This window comes from Populus trichocarpa, chromosome 18, assembly GCF_000002775.5.
Source record: "Populus trichocarpa isolate Nisqually-1 chromosome 18, P.trichocarpa_v4.1, whole genome shotgun sequence".
Classification (NCBI taxonomy): domain Eukaryota; kingdom Viridiplantae; phylum Streptophyta; class Magnoliopsida; order Malpighiales; family Salicaceae; genus Populus; species Populus trichocarpa.
Genome location: NC_037302.2, coordinates 755,733 through 768,444, shown reverse-complemented (window position 1 = coordinate 768,444; position 12,712 = coordinate 755,733). Strand labels below are relative to the sequence as shown.

General features: G+C 35.6%; 2 protein-coding genes across 3 annotated transcripts; both read left to right on the top strand.

The window, feature by feature from the left end:
• The first annotated feature begins 1,839 nt into the window (after nt 1–1,839).
• LOC7463762 (glutamate receptor 2.8-like) lies at nt 1,840–6,680 on the top strand. The gene is made up of 5 exons (XM_052449110.1): nt 1,840–2,281; nt 3,464–4,803; nt 4,934–5,246; nt 5,324–5,724; nt 5,819–6,680. Exons 1-5 carry the CDS (start codon nt 2,011–2,013, stop codon nt 6,455–6,457), a joined length of 2,964 nt encoding a protein of 987 aa, XP_052305070.1. The 5' UTR covers nt 1,840–2,010; the 3' UTR covers nt 6,458–6,680.
• A 755-nt stretch (nt 6,681–7,435) lies between these two features.
• Nucleotides 7,436–12,124, top strand: LOC112325004 (uncharacterized). Of its 2 annotated transcripts, none has more exons than XM_024590119.2 (3): nt 7,436–7,903; nt 10,183–11,142; nt 11,275–12,124. In XM_024590119.2, exons 2-3 carry the CDS (start codon nt 10,281–10,283, stop codon nt 11,286–11,288), a joined length of 876 nt encoding a protein of 291 aa, XP_024445887.2. In that variant the 5' UTR covers nt 7,436–7,903; nt 10,183–10,280; the 3' UTR covers nt 11,289–12,124. The 2 variants fall into 2 exon arrangements, with proteins under 2 accessions (XP_024445887.2, XP_024445888.1); XM_024590120.2 differs by having other exon boundaries at nt 7,436–9,941; nt 11,275–12,123.
• The last annotated feature ends 588 nt before the right edge of the window (nt 12,125–12,712 follow it).

Genomic DNA, 12,712 nt, shown 5'->3' with positions numbered 1-12,712 from the left:
ATGGGTGGTTTATGTGCACCTCCTAATTTGGCTCCAAGTCCCGGCGACCACCAGCCTCCTCCCCCGGCACCACCTCTATTTTAGATTTATTGTTTTTGAACGTACAAATGTTTAAATTTGTAATAAATATTTGATTTTTATACTAATTTATTTTAAAATTATAAAATAAATTTATTTTAATTATTTTTCTACTTATGTTCAAAATATTTTTAAAAAAATATATTTTTAAAATATTATTGATGGGCTTACTGATGGAACTACAGTCGATATATTTCATAGAGTTGAAAAAGAATAACTGCAAATGCCACTATTACTAATAAGGTTATCGACAGAACTATTTTGTCGGTATATTTCAAAGAGTTGGAAAATAATTATTGCAAATACCATTGCTATTGTTAACACACCGATGAAATTACAGATGGTATTCTTTTAGTGATATGTTATATTTACCGATAGATTCACCAACTGTCCGTAAATTACCGACAAGATTTTTTCTAACAAACAATTTTCGTCCTTGATTCCATAAGTGACATACGCACCAACAGACTGCTAGTGTAAATACCGACAAAATTTTTTGTCAGCAAAATTGTTAAATCTAGTACATATCGAGTTGTCCTTGTACATATCAGGTCTAGCTTAAACATGATTCACACTTATTTTCTGAAGTGCGGAACCAAACCCGACTTCTAAATAATATGCTAATAGTGTGAAAAACTACTTTTTTTTATTTTATTGGAAAAGAAAAAACTAACATCAATTTTTGTATCTTATTTTCAATTTTTAAGAAGCAAAAAAATAAAATTAAAAATTAAAGGATGCCAAACAGCCCCCTTACATTATTATAGAATCTAGGGAATTGGGTTGAGGAGGCTGGGATTTGGTCCTTTTTTATTTTTCAAATCTTCGAATATCCAACCATCCAATTTTCGCATCTTAAACGACAACGTTTTTCAATCAGGTCATAGTTATAAGATTTTTTTTCTTTTTACAGCTTCCTCAATTCACATTCAAAGTGATAACATGCGAGCACAATATTGTTCTAAGAAATTTCAGATATTAGATAAGTCATCCGCAATTATATGGATTTACAATTTGATAATGTCTTGAAAAATTCAAACCCAAGAAGATAAGGGGCCGGGGAGCGGAGCCCCTTACCAACGACACCTTAAAAATTAGAATCTGATGCTAATGTAAACGCATGTACTTTGATGTAGTCAATGTAAACGCAATGAAATAAGACAACGAATATCGTTGATTAGTATGAATCCCACCCCAGCAAACCCGAGGCAACTACTCCATATATAGAATCATACGCGATATATCCATGCATCCAAGAGCATCTGCTTTGCCTCTCTTGTTGACATTAGATGTCAATATATATGAGAAATTTCCAAGTAAATGCAAATGGGTCGGAATCCTCCTCTTTCAATTTTTTATTTTCACATTTGATGATGTGGGTATGAATCAGCTAGACGGTTGATCCTCAAGAGGAGGTATTGTACGTTCCACCTTCAGGTTCACAGTATGATGACAAGTTTTGTCTTGAAAAAGCATCCCGTAAAAGGAGAGATATTAATCTCAGATTAAATTTTTTTAAATAATTTTTTTATAGTTTTAATATTAAAAATTAATTTAAAAAAAATAAAAAATAGGTTATTTTAATACATTTAAAAATATATATTTTCAAAAAAAAAACTTAATACTTTTTTAATCATAAATAAATAACACAAATTCAATTATTATTATAAAAAAAACAAGTCTGCTAAACTCTGGGAGATTCCTTTTTATCAATATAAAATATTGTCTCGCCTCAGGTCCACGTCTTGTAGTGAACAATTTATTACAATGGTTTGCTTTGACTCTTCCAAATCATGAATATCCTAGCAATAACAGTGAGGAAACTACACTTTTTAAGGTCCACAGCTTTATAAATAAGGGATCTTTCCTTCAAAGCTTAAACAAAATATATTAGCTAAGCTAGAGTCAGCACGACCATAGGTGGACAATAAGATGAAGAAAAACCATTCAAAGGCTGTTCTCTCCTTCTTCTTCTTTTCTGTAAAGATTCTGTTCACAGGAATGGGAATGGCTGAAAACACATCTATCCCAGTGAATGTTGGTGTGGTTCTTGATCTGGACAGTGATTTGGATGGCAGAATTGCGTTGAGTTGCATCGAAATGGCCCTCTCAGACTTTTATGCCACTCATGGTGACTACAAAACCAGACTAGCCCTCACCACCAGGGACTCCATGAAAGATGTTGTTGGTGCAGCTGCAGCAGGTTCCCTCTCTCACTCTTTCATCCCTTTAAAACCATACTTATTGTTTAAAAGAGTCTGATAAACATATCATATTTGATTACGTAGCAAATAATCAAGATCTTTTCTATTTGAATTATAAAATTTGAATATTGTTCATATGAACCAATACCTTGCTATCAAAGTCACCCACAAAAGCATCGATCTTCTAAATTTCTAGGGTATTTTTTATGGTTCCGAAAGAGAACAAATAGAGATATTGGGAAAGAGGGTTTTTTTGTTTTAATTTTATTTTTTTAACATGCACGAAAATTATTAGTGACGTCCATGATCTCAAATGTCTTGGCATTGTGGTTAAAATTTGAGAAAACAAAGTGAATAAATGAAATTACTGAAACTCTCAATACACGAACCTCATGGCTAGCTAGGAAGCTCATCATCAAAATGAAAAAAAAACTCCAACAAAAAAAACTACACCACCGACAACGTACCCAAAATATTCTTCTTCAATGGCTGTTGTAGGCCTTGAGAAAATTACTGCCTGGTATATGTATAACAACCATGAGGTCGGTTGCTTCTTTTCTTTGACTAAAATGGAAATTCTACTTCTCCTAGCACAACCACCCTAGGGTTACAAATATAAGACTTAAATCCCATTTGATAAAATAATAAGAAAACTCCCTACGCTTGTTTAACGAAATCACACCACTTAGAGTTTGATTGACCACAAATCTTTACTGTGTCTGTTGTGTTGTATTGTAAAATTAATACATCAAGCTATTTACTGATGAATTATTGTGTTGTGTTATATTTTCCTAGTTAAATTGTGATTTTTTTATTTAATTTAGAATTTTATTATTATTTTTTCAGTTTTGTTTAAGAGGTTTTCATTAGTATATAAGTAGCCTAGGAGATTAATATGTAATATTTAGTTTTGATTGGATAAAAAAAAATTATTAATAAAAATTTGAATTGGGGTTATTGTGGTAAAGACTATTCAAAATTCTTGAGTTGTTTGTGCTTGTTATCTCTTTTTTCTATTGCTTCAAAATTAAAATAGCTTGTGTAGATGATTATAAGGATGCTACACAGGAAAAGTAATTGAAATTGAACTCTTATAAAAGTTTGATAATTTGTCATTGGTTTTTCCCATTGATCTCCATTGATTGCGAAAGATTATATTGCATGTTCTTATCAAAACACAGCCTTGGACTTGATAAAAAATGTGGAAGTCCAAGCAATCTTAGGGCCAACAACATCAATGCAAGCCAACTTTGTTATTGACCTAGGAGAAAAAGCTCAGGTGCCCATAATGTCGTTTTCTGCAACAAGTCCTTCTCTTACTTCCATTAAGAGTGCCTATTTTTTTCGAGCTACACTTAATGACTCAACTCAGGTGAATCCCATAAGTGCATTAGTTCAAGCCTTCGGATGGAGAGAAGCAGTACCCATCTACATCGACAACGAATATGGCGAGGGAATCATACCTTATTTAACTGATGCTTTGCAAGCAGTCGACGCTCGTGTCTCCTACCGGAGTGTCATTTCTCCATCAGCCACTGATGAACAAATTGTTGAGGAGCTTTATAAGTTGATGGGAATGCAAACTAGAGTTTTCATTGTGCACATGTATGGCTCTCTTGGCACTCGGCTTTTTGCCAAGGCAAAAGAGATTGGTATGATGAGTGAAGGCTGTGTTTGGATCATGACTGATGGTCTGACAGATGATTTGTTGAGTTCACCAAATCCTTCTGTTACTGGGACAATGCAAGGGGTACTGGGTGTTAAGCCTTATGTTCCAAGTACAAAGGAGATCCAAGATTTTCGAGTTCGGTGGAAAAGGAAATTCCAACAAGATAATCCATATATTATTGATGCTGAGTTGAACATTTACGGACTACGGGGCTATGATGTTGCCACGGCTTTGGCCTTGGCAGTTGAGAAAGCTGGAACTAAAAATTTTGGCTTCCGAAAGGAAAATGTTTCTAGCAGTTCATCAACGGATCTTGCAACTCTTGGCGTCTCTTTAAATGGTCCAAAGCTTCTTCAAGCTTTATCAAACACTAGTTTCAAAGGCCTTACAGGAGATTACCATTTTGCTGATGGGCAGTTGCAACCTCCAGCTTTCCAGATAGTTAATGTGAATGGAAATGGAGGGAGAGAGATTGGGCTTTGGACACCAACAAAAAGACTTGTGAAACAATTGGTTCCTAATAATGGTACAAATTCAACTTCTCTGTCCGGTATTTCAACCGTGATTTTCCCAGGTGACACAACTGTTGCTCCAAAGGGATTTAGGATTCCCGCAAAAGAAAATAAGTTGAGAATAGGAGTGCCGGTGAAGTCCAGCTTCAGACAGTTTGTGGACGTCAGAAAATATCCTGGTTCTAACACCACAGAAATCACCGGATTCTGCATAGATGTTTTTGATACTGTTGTCAAAACATTGCCTAATGATTTTTCTTATGAATATGTCCCCTTTGCCAACCCTGACGGCGAGCCTGCTGGAACTTACAATGATCTGGTCTATCAAGTGTACTTAAAGGTAGAACTTAATTTTATCCTTTGCTGCACTTATTCTATGCTTTTGATATTTCATTGAATACCATACACATTGACGCAAGTCTATTTCTCGGAGATATTCTTTCTTATGCATTTTTGTTTACAACCAACAGAATTTTGATGCTGTGGTTGGAGATATTACCATTGTCTACAGCAGATCCTTGTACGTCGAATATACTTTGCCTTTCATGGAAAGCGGTGTCTCCGTTTTTGTTCCTATAGAAGGTCACACTACCGAAAATGCTTGGTTCTTCTTGAAACCTTTGACATGGGACCTTTGGGTGAGCAGTCTTTTATTCTTTGTTTTCATTGGATTTGTTGTCTGGGTTCTTGAGCACAGAATAAATGGAGATTTTCGAGGACCTGCTTCACATCAAGCTGGCACTATCTTCTGGTTTTCCTTCTCAACAATGGTGTTCGCACAACGTAATTTCTCTTCTCCTGTTGAAACACTTAATGAAATATATATAACACCGAATTGACTTTAATTTTTCAATTTTCAGGGGAGAGAGTGGTTAGCAACTTGTCTAGAGTAGTGGTAATCATATGGTGTTTTGTTGTGCTGATCCTCACACAGAGTTATACCGCCAGTTTATCTAGCCTACTTACAGTCCAGCGGCTAAAAGTTACTGATGTAAATGAGCTCGTGAACAAGGGGGAGTACGTGGGCTACCAGAAGGGTTCTTTTGTTCTAGGAATCTTGTTAGGCTTGGGGTTCGATAAGTCCAAGATCTTGGCGTATAATTCTCCAGAAGAATGCCACGAACTCTTCTCCAAAGGAAGTGGAAATGGTGGTATTGCTGCTGCATTCGATGAAATTCCATATATTAGGCTCTTAATGCCAGAATATCGCTCCAAATATACAGTGATTGATCTTTCATTTAAAATGGGAGGTTTTGGCTTCGTAAGTTCACTTTCCTATCTTTTTATTTCCATTTCTCTCTATAGCTCATTAGTGTATAGTTTTATACTACCATTGTTTTTTTTGTGAATTTCAGGTCTTCCCTAAAGGTTCTCCTCTTGTACCTGACATATCAAGGGCGATTTTGAATATGGTCGAGGGAGATAAAATGAAGGGCATCCAGGATAAATGGTTTGGCGATCAAACTAGTTATCCAGATTCCGGAACCTCAGTTCCGTCTAATACCCTTAGTATCAAGACTTTCTGGGGATTATTTTTAATTGCTGGAATAGCTGCACTTGCAGCTATCATTATCTTCATAGTGATGTTTGTTCATCAGGAGGGGAGAGTAGTCTTGGGACCCTCTGACTCCACAACTTCAATATGGAGTAAAATTCGACATTTGTTTAGCATTTTCAATCAAAGGGACTTCACATCCCATATCGAAGTGAATGAAAGGAATGGGATTCATTTTCCAAGTGTGGGCATGGCAAGTCCGTCGGGCTTTTCAGCTCACACTGAATTTCATGGATATCCATCCTCTGCAGGTCGTGATTCCAGTCCAAATAGCCAGGCATCTCATGAAGTAGTGATAATAAGTGCTGATAAGCTCTCCAACCCAAATCAAGAGAGGCCCGTTAAGGGAAATCAGAAGTCTAATGTTAATCATCAGACGCGGACCCGTACTGATCAGAGGTCTTATGCTATTATTCATCAGAGGTCTAAATCCTATTAGGACTCCTACTCTTTGAGATCACAACAACGGTCCAGCACAGCTACACTCTCGGTTCTTCACAATCTTATATGACTTTCTGTCCTATATTACTGATGAAAACTCAAGAAAAGAAGAGAGATTGATAGGCAAAACTCAAAAAGAGAAGAGAAAGATTGATAGGTTTAGAAATTCCTGAAAGGTTTTTGATGATTTCTTATTGCTTGAATAAATATTCATTATATCCTAGTCTAATAATGACTCTAATTGATTGGAAATAGGCATTAATTATTATTATTATTATTATTATTATTTAAGATAGCTGTAACAAATTAGAAATCAGAACTTAGTCAGAACTACTCAACTCAGAGAGCTAGGAATGACTGACTGAGTGGCTGACTTTAGGGGTGTTTCTTCAGCATAAGAAGCCTCTTATTCCTGTATTTCTCGTCCCCTATTTCTTTTAGAATTGTTCCTCTTTCTTTCAGTCGAATTTCCGCTGGAAAACTCCCCTGGTTGCTGACTTATAGGAGCTGGAAAGCCCAATCCCGCCGGGACTCCACCAACTTTACCAGCAATTTCAGCCCTGTTTCCAGCAGCCCCTTCTGCCTTGTTTCTGGTGCTTTTTCCTTGGCCTTCCAGAGGCATTTTTTAGAAGCCACCTTGATCCTCGTCAAATACATCGAACTCGTACTACTAATATATGTTGTTCGATTTTAACTTTCTATTTTGATCACATTTAAAAAATATATACAAAAATTCTATAAAAAAAAATAATACAATTCAGCTAATTTTCGACCATTTTTCTTATTGTTTTCATGTTGAGGGATTTTAAAAAATAAAAAAAATATTAAAAAAATCAAAGTAAAAGAAACAAAAAAAATTAGCAAGTGAAATGAAAATCAAATAAGGAAAGAGGGATCAAAATAAACACAAAGTTTTCCCACCCTCCAAGCAACAAATAAACAAGGGGATAATATTGAAAAATAAATAGAGAGAGAGGTTTATACAAGGTGAGTGAAGATAAGGTGATAAGAAGGGCAGTGTTGGATGAACGGTTGGAAAGGGGAGTAATATTTTAAGGAAAAAAAGAAGAAGAAAGTGCAGAAAGAGGGAAAGAGAGAAATAGAGGGGGGAAAAAAGGAAAAAGGCGTGCAGAGAAATTTAAAAGTCCAGAGTCGTAACAACAACCACCCCAAGAAAAAACAGCAGGGAGAGAGAGAGAGAAAGAAGACCAAATCTTCAAGTGACTGATATCCCTCGATAAGTGGTAGTGAGACTCACCGCCGACATAGGAAGAAAAAAAGGAGGAGCAGGACACCAGATCTGCCACCATACGCACATTCACCCTTTGTCGGCACTTGTAACCACGTGCCATAGTCCATCAATGTTTGCAGGACGTGAACCCTACACTCCTACACTGCCATCCTTGATTCAATTTGCTTCTGGTCAACTGCAGCCACTTCAAAGGTCCATTTAAAACCTATTGAATATTATGATAAAATATCTGTTATTTTTTAATCATTTTTAATGCATAATTAATTTGTGATGGATGATTGTTATAAATATTTAAAGTTTTAGAGTTTACTTCATTGTCCTCCGAGAATTTATTATTTAAAATTAAATAAGATTGGAATCAATATCTTATAATGGGATTGGAAGATTTAATCTTGCATAGGCTTATTCCTCTTATTTCCTCACCATTCCTGCATGTCCAACACTCATAATTTAAAAGTGAGGAAGGTCACAAATCATTGCTTAGTTCTTTTACCTTTAATAACAAACACACATAAACTAGTTTAGGTTACTAGCTTATGTATTAGTTTTTTTTTTTTTAATAGCAAACACACATATATTAGTTTAGGTAAACTCTTAGCGTGTAAGTACATTAGGCATCTTTATCATTAAAAACATACATGAGCAACTTACGTTAGTTAGAATGTATAGGGTGATTGTTATCTTTCTTATCATATAATCATCCTCTTATATATAATTTCTGAAGATCAATTAGCGTTTTCTAGTTGCCATAAAACAATATGGTGAATTCTTTTTTTATATATTTTTCCTTTTTGCATATAGTTTGCCTCAACATCCCTACCCACACACACACACACACATATTTTCACGACCCGAATCTCGGGTCCATGACTGGCAACGCAAGAGCGATGTCGTAAGGAAGTCTCACCTGCACAAAGCCTTAGAATATACATATCATAAAACAAATTATATAAAGATTTCACAACATTTCAATATCTTTCAAAATATTATATTCTTCAAAACCAATAAAATCAAATAACACTTCAAAATAATTATCATCATCATATAAAGTAAAACAATAATCCATAATACTTATTACGTTGTCAAAATCTGAACTTAATTAAAACAGTATAATAATAGAGTGTCTAAGACATCAAATCAAAACTAAAAGAAAGCCTCGCAAAACAAACAAGGCATACCGACTAAAAGGTAAGAAGTAGAAACACTTAACAAAGCCTACTTGCGAACAGAAACTAAGAACCTGAAATAATATTAAAAATAGAGAGGTGGGTTCAACCAGCTCATTGAGTGAATAACATTTAACATACATCTTATATATTAATAATTTGCAAGTCGATTTATTTTAATATAAATATACATACTAAGCATATTATCCTAAAGTAGTGGAATACATATTAGAGATCAGATGACACTTGAAGGTGACCAGATGACACTTGAAGATGACCACTTTGGGAATATCAGTCACCACAGGTTGGTGCCTCTCTCACAAGCTACATATACATAATATTATGTGCACATAAACTAACTACTCTCCGTTAGCATAGAGTTACTGAATGGCTTTATTTATAATTATTAAAGCAATGTATATCATATTGAATAGAATTTAGTTCAACATAATGCAAATGCAGTTTCAAGAATGGATGAATACTCGAAAAATAAAGCAACATAAATAAATATTCAAGCAATTAACTAGTTGTACTTGTAGAAACACAAATTTTCTACCAATCAAATTTCACCATGTGTTATTTTATTCTTTAAAAGAAAGGATAAAATAAAATTAAAATAAATGACATGGAAAATAAATGAGCCTTCATATATTTCTTGGCCAATGAAAAGTTGACACTTGGGATGAGATATTCAAGATATCTTATCATAAATACAAGATCTCATCGGATATCTTGTCATAAAGGCAAGATCCTGTCAATAAATATCAACCAATAAAATTATGTCATGTGGCATTGGAAAAGGACCTGAGAGCCCCTACAGATCTCTATAAATAGAGGGCCTCAACCTAAAGGAAAGAGGATTCCGGGAGATACAAATTTCCTTCAAGACAAGCTCTTCAAGCAAGGAAGCTCTTTCTCTCTCTCTTCAAGCAAGGAAGCTCTCTCTTAAAGAGTTCTCAAGCCTCCTTCATCTACGCTTGAAGTCTACAAAGAACGAAGCTCTGTTGGATCAAGCCAAAACGCCCCATAAGAGTTCTTCAACAACACTTTGAAGACAAATCAAGGTACTCTTCAAAGCATCAAATCACAACATCTCGCTTCGCAATACACCCCCAAATTCGCGTTCTTGCAAAGCACAAATCTTGGCTTGATTTATCAAATAAATCAAGTCACCATACATCAAATCTAAGGGAAGAATCAGAGGATTGTCATATTCTATTTAAAGAATATATTAGATAGAGATTGTACCCATTCATATATTTAATAAAATCATATATTTGTACACGTGTGCTTGTTTAATTTCAGGTGCTCAAAATTGTGTCTACAAATTTCTGGCGACTCCACTGGGGATATCTCTACCTCTCATCTCTTCCCTTCAAGAAAGAATTTTCAACAAACTCTCAATGGAAACTAGGAGGAACATGATCACCATTGTCGCTTTGGATAGCAACAAGGCTACTTATTCAAGTCGTCGACATACCATTGAAGATTCTTCAACTCCACTATTGAAAACAAAATCCATCGTCGAGTTGTATGCACAAACTAAGCCGACTCTCAAGTTGACATCAACTTTGAATGCAAGAGGGGCACAAGATCTCGCCTCAAAGATGAAGCCACAAGCAACTCCATTACAAAAGTCAAGTGGGGCTCGCGAAATTCTCTTCGGCACTCAAGGCGACTCCGACAATTCATCTATGGAAACTTCTCCATGTCAATCACCAAGTAAGGCTTTGAGTTTCGACACCATGTCAGTGATGACGACCGGGACAACATCTTTAGAGGACCAAGTGGCTAACTTGACAAAACTCGTCGAGGGGCTTTCGACTTCACTCGAGGTAAAAGACCACGAGATAGCAAAGTTGATGAACAAACTTGAGAGCTTGAACGAAGGAGGCCAAACCTCGACTACCAAGGCTTTCCAAGTAGATCAACTAGATGTAATTGAGGAGTCTGCAATCGGAGCTGTGAAGAATATATGTGGTATTACTGATGGCATCTTTACCATGAATCAACTGAAAGAACTTGTCAAGGAAGCCATCACGGACCAAGTAGAAAGCTCAGTTCAACCCTCATATTCTTATGCGAAGCCATACACCCAACGAATTGACCTGCTAAAGATGCCTCCGAACTATCAACCACCAAAGTTTCAACAATTCGATGGCAAAGGGAATCCTAGGCAATATATAGCTCACTTTGTGGAGACTTGCAACAATGCCGAAACTAATGGCGCTCTCATGGTAAAACAGTTTGTTCGTTCCTTGAAAGGTAATGCCTTTGATTGGTACACTGACTTGTGATGCAACCATATTATTCGATAGTTTCACCCACATTTAACTAGTGTTTTGCCTATGTTTTATATATAAAATGCCTTGATATTCTTTGTTTTATGTTTTGAAGGCACTTTTGGATGAAAGATGCAAAAAGGAGTAAATTGGAGATAATTGGCAGATTTGACCTTAAGTCGATGTTTTGTGCAGAGCGTGAGCTCTAGAGGTTGAAATGAAGTGATTCCAGTGGCATTAAAAAGCTAACATCCATACCTTTCTGGACATCTAAGGAAAGAAAATAAAATAAGGAAGAGCATGGAAATCGCAGCCTTCAAAGTCAAATCTCGCAATCTGCCAGTGTTGACCTTCGGCCATTCCAACTTGAATATCTGGAGCTAAAAAAGTCAAATTGATGCAAACTCAATTTTTTTGGATTCATGTCTCAAAGGTCTATAAACGCTCCAAATTTCAGCAACAACCGATGTCATATGAGGGAGATATGATTTTTCAAAGATGACAACTAAATTCTGCCAGCAAACAGGTTTCGTGAAGAAACGAGTCCAAATTACGTTCCGAAGCATCTAAACCGATATCCAAGTTTGTATTTCAGCAATTTAGCTCCTCTAAGTCAAAGCTTGAAGATTTCATGCAAGGCTATTTCTCCTTTTTTAGAAAAATAGTTATTGAAGTACTTAAATGTAAACAATCTACTTAATGGAGGACTATTTTGTAAAATAGAGACCTAGGGTTTCCTAGGATATAAAAAGAATGAGAGAAGAGAAGGGGGGCAGCCAGCCAAGAAGAGAAAAACGCCCCCTTCCTCTAAGAAACCCTAAATTATGCATTCTTCCTTCTTTTTGATTAGTTGTTCAACAAACATGCAAGGCTAAACACTTTTTCTTGGTTACAAGGACACGGAAACCGTCGGATTTCAAGAACTGTGAGATTTATTTTACCTTTTCTTTTCAGTTTATATGATGAATATGTTTGTTCTCCTATGCTTATTTTTTCTATGATTGTTTATTTTAATTGCTAGAGCGGACTCTAAGTTATTATTATAGACAATCTATTGCTAAGTTTGATATCAAAACCGGAGTTATGGTATATGAACTTGTGAAGCAACTGAGTTTAATAATTGTGGCGGATCTACGTTATTAATCTTAGGGAGAACATTCAATCAAATCAAACATAGACTGCGGACAGTTATGTTTTCTTGATTAATCAATTTATCTAGTTCTTAAGGCTGCCATTGAATTAAATTATTAGTGCGGACACTGTGGTTGTTTGATGGTTAGGGTTAGTTATACGGCGGATCCGTTAACTAACTAATGTTAAGAAGAGATAAATATTCAGAATATAAATTGATGTTTCGTTTCCATGATCAGTTCTGATTTTTGTAGGTGGATGTGTGCTTGTGACCAAGGTTTGTTCTCTTGATAATTTTTTGATTTTATTAAATTTCGTTTGATAGTTTTCTGTTTTCTTTTGCTTTAGCCTAGATAACGTCCAAACCCCCCCCCCAAATTGCATATCATCTAGCATAAAAATCTGACTTGAATCTTCCTCGT

Coding starts and splice junctions, on each gene's coding strand:
- LOC7463762 (XM_052449110.1), top strand. CDS start 2,011: ATGAAGAAAAACCATTCAAAGGCTGTTCTCTCCTTCTTCTTCTTTTCT. Junction 2,282..3,463: donor TGTTGGTGCAGCTGCAGCAG/GTTCCCTCTCTC, acceptor ATCAAAACACAG/CCTTGGACTTGATAAAAAAT. Junction 5,247..5,323: donor AACAATGGTGTTCGCACAAC/GTAATTTCTCTT, acceptor TTCAATTTTCAG/GGGAGAGAGTGGTTAGCAAC.
- LOC112325004 (XM_024590119.2), top strand. CDS start 10,281: ATGGAAACTAGGAGGAACATGATCACCATTGTCGCTTTGGATAGCAAC.